The sequence below is a fragment of the Myripristis murdjan genome, chromosome 21 (assembly GCF_902150065.1).
Source record: "Myripristis murdjan chromosome 21, fMyrMur1.1, whole genome shotgun sequence".
NCBI classification, from domain to species: domain Eukaryota; kingdom Metazoa; phylum Chordata; class Actinopteri; order Holocentriformes; family Holocentridae; genus Myripristis; species Myripristis murdjan.
The window spans coordinates 33,002,439-33,008,438 of record NC_044000.1 but is presented as its reverse complement, the minus strand read 5'-3'; the positions used below and the strand labels follow the sequence as shown (position 1 = coordinate 33,008,438).

General features: G+C 42.5%; 1 protein-coding gene across 1 annotated transcript in view; it reads left to right on the top strand.

Annotated features, from left to right (window-relative positions):
• Positions 1–643: 643 nt before the first annotated feature.
• Positions 644–6,000, top strand: part of il1rl2 (interleukin 1 receptor-like 2) — a 28,261-nt gene continuing 22,904 nt past the window's right edge. The window contains exon 1 of the mRNA XM_030080259.1: positions 644–733. Coding sequence (XP_029936119.1) covers positions 667–733 — 67 coding nt within the window. The 5' untranslated portion in view covers positions 644–666. The remainder of the gene's footprint in view (positions 734–6,000) is intronic.

Below are 6,000 nucleotides of genomic sequence, written 5' to 3'. Positions count from 1 at the left end.
AGAGAAAAAAAATAATAGTTACAGCAAATACCATCAGTTAAGAAAAGGCTGATACAATAACAGTGAGTTTTAAGGAGACTGAAATGATATTATTTTATTGTATTGTAGTATTGTTGTATCGATAGTATCACTGCAACATTTCCAACAATATTCAGTGTGGGAACACCTGACAACAGTTTGCACCATAATACGTGCCACATTTCATGTTTCATAATGATGATTGTAGTGACACGAGTCCCTTTTCGACATGATAGAAATCACTGTGGACTCATCACTGGAAACCACATGTGTGTTGTTGGGATATGATTGCGATACTGCAATGATCATATGGTAGATATGAAATGCCGCAAGGTGCAACGCGGCCATGCCTGCACCACAGACACACTGAGACACACTGAGAGTCACTGTGGGAATATCTCAGGGATTTACAGAGCTTCCAAACACTCTCCAGATTAAAAAAACAGTGGAACTTCCTGGGGTTTTACTGCCCTGCCTCTCGCCTGTCAGTTGTGTAACTTGCATCTCTCACTTCCCCTCTTAAGCTCTGAGGAAACGTGTGAGGACGCCTTCCTTGTTGCCTGTGGACTCGAACAAGCCATGCCAGTGAAATCACACCACAGTTTCGTGAGCCTCTGTCTATCCTGTCTAATCCCACAGAGCAGGAGCATGGCAGCGGCAGGATGGCTTAGCCGCCTCACCGCCTTCCTCTCCCTGGCATACGCCCTCGGACACGGTGAGTGATAAACCTGTCACCAATAATCTGAGTGAGGAGGAGGAGGAGTGTGTAAGACGAGTCTGTCCACACTGAGGACAGGGACCCGTTTGAAACAAGAGACTCTCTAGATGGAGAAAAAAAGATATTCAGTCTTATCTTCAGTGTTAAAATCTTATCTTTCTTCAAAGGTAAAGAAATCTTCCAGTGGAATGAGATAATCCCACTGGCTGGTAATCCCAAGTGTCAGTTTCTTGATCCTAGAGGTCTGGGTGCCTATTCACAAAACATTTGGGGACTAAAAGTAGGGGACTAAGTTGCCGATTTAGGAGAAACTCTTAAAAATAATGGGCGTGTCAGTCCTATCTTTAGGACTCCTTAATTCCTCTGCTAAAAGAATTTCACAAAGTGTCCCGGCACGAAAAGCAGCTCCTAACTCTGTGACAAGTTAAGGGTCAAGAGACTCCTACGTCACTAGGACCAGCTCAGACCATCGAGGCAACAGGTGATAAAGATTTGGGTGCAGAGCCTCCTAATAAATGCAGTAAAGATTTAAAATAAAAAGTTCACAAATTAATATAATTTGATGTTGTGTATCAAAGTTCAGTGCAGCATTTGTTAATTTTTCCGTATGCTAAATAGAGAGTAATACATTGTAATCTCGAGTATTTACAGAGAAGTGGCTCATATGTTACTTGTTGCAGCTGTTTGGTGCTTGAACTCTGCAGTCTCTGTCCTCGCCTTGCGGCTGATGAGTGGGAAAGCTGCACTGATCTGAACACAGATCTGTTCCCATGCTTCTTTTCTGCATCTTGTTGTCAGCCCATCTCAAATCTCCCTTTAATGAGATCCTTCCTTTCATGCACAAGTTGTGTAAGAAGGAGGAGACGTTCCTGCATCCAGTTTGGCCTTCGCTTCCGTTTGGAGTCAAAACTTAAGATGTTTTATCAACCATGGTAACGGTAGTATCTATCTAATACTTGAAAGGCTGCTTATATCCATATTTTCTAATGGTTTAACGAGATACAGATGCATAAGAGGCTGCTGACACTCAGCTAAACATGTGCTTGATTGGTCTTTACATTGTTTTTTGTTTCATGTTTAATCAGAAGAAGGCCACATGTTTTATTTTTAGGTCTCCATTTAAATATTCCAAGAGCATCATAACACCTCTTTCTGCAGTATTTCTCAGATTAGATCACTCACAAAGACCCATTCCCCAACAACCAATCACTGTCACCCATAGCAACGGGGTCGGCCCCACCCCTTTCTCTTAGCTTCAGAGTTTTCTAAGTTACTCAGTAAAAGTTGGTCTCCGTAGCTTCGTGAATTGTTTTTCAGAGTTCTTAGTCAGGAAGTTTTAGTGACATTTAAGAGAACTCTTAGTGGTAAGATAAGAAGTTTTGGGAATACGGGCCCTGATCTGTCTTATTCTTTCCGCCTTGGTCCAACATATTTATACTTGTTCATAGGAATAAAAAAAAAAAAACCCTGAAACAAGTGGGATTTTAAGACTGAACGAGACTATATTGATTAACTAACATTAACTAAGTGGTTGCACATATTTTTTTCAGTGGATTTGACACACAGTGACTGTAAGAGGAGAGATTTGAGCATTTTTCCTGACAGCAGTATAACACTGATGGTATATTTAGTGATATCTATAGATGTTAACTGAGGTTTAAACATTTTCCTGTGAAGGGATTTTAACCTTTGATGACTGGTGGTAAATTATGAGATTGGAATTTAAAAAGATTTGACAAATTACCCATTTGAACTGCTTTATGCTTTATTGTTTTTTCATATTTAACTTAAAGGGGGTGGTTATTTTTTGCAAAATAACACAGCACAAGTGCAGAATAACATCCAAAGTTTGTGAAAATGTAGAAAACACATCGTAAGTCCAGTATGTACAATGTCTCTGTTTCTGTTGCTTGGTTAGTAGCTTGATACACATCCTGCCTCCCGCGGGCATTAACCGGGTCAGAGTCCACATTTATGCACACACTTTAATGTTTTAGAGTTACGAAAGCCGCTCATCTGAGAGACATAAACATCGTATCTGAGAGCAGCCCTTTCATTCTCACCGTGAAACAGTGACAAGACGACAGAATAAAACCTTAAAACGAGCAGAAACTAGGCGAACGCAGCTGTAATGACGGGGTACAAGTCTGGTCCAACTTGATCTTGGCTGTATTGTAACTGCTGTACCTGCGAAGCCTTTATGACACTAAAGAAATAGCAGAAATAGGAAAAATTCAATAAAGATAATACAAGGCGAAGCTGCCAACGCGGCATGAAATGTCCATTTAGTCTCATATTCACTCTTAACAATCTTCTTTTTCTCTTTTTAAACAATGGAGGGAGGTAATACCACTTATTTATTTCCAGTTTGGTTTTATTTTTCCACAAAGTAGATGCATTGAAGAACATGAAGAACTTAGCATGAAGGAAAGTTGATGACATGAAGAAACTTCCTGATCCGAGTTGCCTGGCAATGTCAAAAACATAAGACGCTTCCTCACACCTTTCACAATAATCCAAACACAGTTCTGGATTAGAAACCTGTTAGAATGGGCTGTTTTTCGCTGTGTTAGAGTGAATGTGTGACTCATGTGTTTTCAGCTCTCAGCTTTGCTCTGAATGTTATTTGACAGTGGCGTGCACAGCGGTCGCTTGGCCTTTAGGCGCGACTGGATTTTCCACTTTTATGATGTTCAGGCAGCAAACACTCAGGTCGAGAGCGTCTCTGCGGTTTTCTTTCATTTCCTGCTCTGACTGTCTTGGCTGAATTACATCATGCTGCTTTCTGTTACCTTGCAACTTCCCTTCCCTTTCGCTTGCTGTAATCACATGCACTGTAGGTGCAACCCAGTAAAAAACCCAGCTCAACCCAGAATAATATGTCGCTATTCATGTTTCTGCAAACCAACACATTCACTGAAATGTCAACGATTCTGGGCCAAAAATATGTGGCATGCCAAGATTCATGCCAAATGCAAAGTGAGTTTCTGCTGGTTTGTGTCTTTCACCACATGGAAATTCACATCACGCAAGTCGCCGGGCACAAACCGGTGCCCATCCGCTCCTTTGCATTGACTTTATATAATTGTGCCGCGTTAAAAACTTAAGAACCCTAACCCCATCGACCTCACGTGACCGCTAATGTTCGAGTATGTGCAAACACTAGCCAATGTTAGCTCGCTAGCTCTGTTCTTCCAGCACGTCACAAACACGGAGGTGATGTGTGATGCACGCCGATGTCAACAGGTAAAACCTTCAGATTCCTCCAAAATAAAGCTTTTTGAATGTGTTCATAAGAGGAGGAATATTCCAATGAAAAAAAGAATTTGAGAATAAAGTTGTAAATTTAGGAGCAAAAAAACTCAGATGTTCTCGTAGATTAAGGTGGCAGGTTTATTAGACCTGAGGGACACACCCAGAGTGTTTGGGTTCTGGATGCAAACCCAAGTGTGTTACCAGGAAAAGTACACCGTGAACATTTACATTCGTTTCCCTGCAGTGAAGCTGCCACGCTGACTGTGAGGCGGTTGTTGTTGTCACGGTTACCAGGTTACGTGTGTCACTTTGTACCGAGAAATGTGAGAAGCCAAATGCCATGAAATACGTCAGCGCAAGAAGGTTGGATTTCTGCTGTGGTGAAGTCGCCACGTTCAGCCTGTCAGTTCTTAGAATCAATGTCTTGGATGGAAGCCGTCGCCCGTCAGAGTGTGATCTGCAGCTTCTGTGCAGCCAACACCCCGAAAACAACAAAGAACTTCAGAGACGAGTTTCTGCATTTTAAATCTCTGATGAACAGCAGACTTGGCAGCAGAAGGCACATCATGATCATCATGTTTGTGAAGTGACACCAAATCACCCAAACAAGTTACTTTGTTACGGGTGTGGTTAGGACCCAATAGCAGCACAGCAGACCACAGGTATCGTTGCAAGTTACTTTTAATGAGTTGTAGTTCTGACAGATAAATGCAAATGCAGAGGCAATGTAAACAGTTCAGCACACAAATGTCTCTGATGCGGCAGTGGGCCCAGAGCCAGGTGAGGGAATCACAAAACCAGCTGGTAAAAGGTCCACACGATGCACACTCCAAGATAAGTGTGGCAACACAATCAAAGTCACAGTCCAGGTAACAGGCAAGTCAAACAGAAAAATCACACTGTTGTAATGAGGCAGAAACCTGCCAAACAGCCACAGGGACACGCAGACAGAGACCAGGAGGGTGCAGGCAGAACTCGTGGTCAGGGACGGAAGGCTGAGGCAATTTCCAGGGTTCAGGCAGGGTAGGCTGGTCAAAGGCAGGCAAGGTCGGCAACAGATAATCAGTCCGGGAAAAAGTGCTGGAGAGTCTTGCATCGAGAGAGCGAAGAACAATCTGGCAGTGAGTGTGTGGAGAGCAGGAGTCTTTATACTGAGCCAGTCAGTGATTGAAAGCAGGTGAGCGGAGTTGGGCTGACGAGGTGGCAGGCTGGGTGGAGCAGGTGAGCGGAGTTGGGCTGACGAGGTGGCAGGCTGGGTGGAGCAGGTGAGCGGAGTTGCCTTGATGAGATGGGTGTGGCTGGCAGTCAGAGTGGAGCAGAGGTGGGGTGAGTGGAAAAGTACTGCATGAGGTGAGCAGAGGAGCAGAACTACAGCATACTTTTAATTATGAGTACCATTGTTTGTACCATTTTTAAAATTATTTTTAGTATTTTTATCATTCTGATTTTATTTTTTTTAGTTTTGTATGAGTTGAGGATTTGGCAGCTGGTGGTGTGTTTTCAACTTTAGGTTCAACACTTGTTTCTCAAACAAACTGTAAGATTTTTTTTCTATTATTCTGCTGACAGATAACGGATCAGAGGCCTTCTCTGAGTTTGATTTTGCTCTGTGAGGGTGTTACTGTCTTATGCTGCTGTGAACATCTTGCAAGCAGAATTAGAAATAAAGTTGAGGCTGATTTAGAGTATTTTGGAGCAGACAGTGTAAACGCCACAGAGCTGTCCCAGCAGAGGAGAATTTTGCATGAAAAGTTCGGATCAGATTTTTCTGCCTGCTGGACTGCGGTGTGAAACGTTTGGTGTAAACCTATTCCCTTTTCCTGTGATAACCAGCTAATTCTCAAGTTATGTTAGTTGTGATTTTCATGAGAGAAAAAAATATTGTTCTCCTGAGATAACTGGATTGATCTTAACATAGTGAGCCATCATCATCATCTTCATCATCATCATCACCATCATCATCATCATCATCGTCATCATCGTCATTTTATTTATGTAAAACCTCAGGA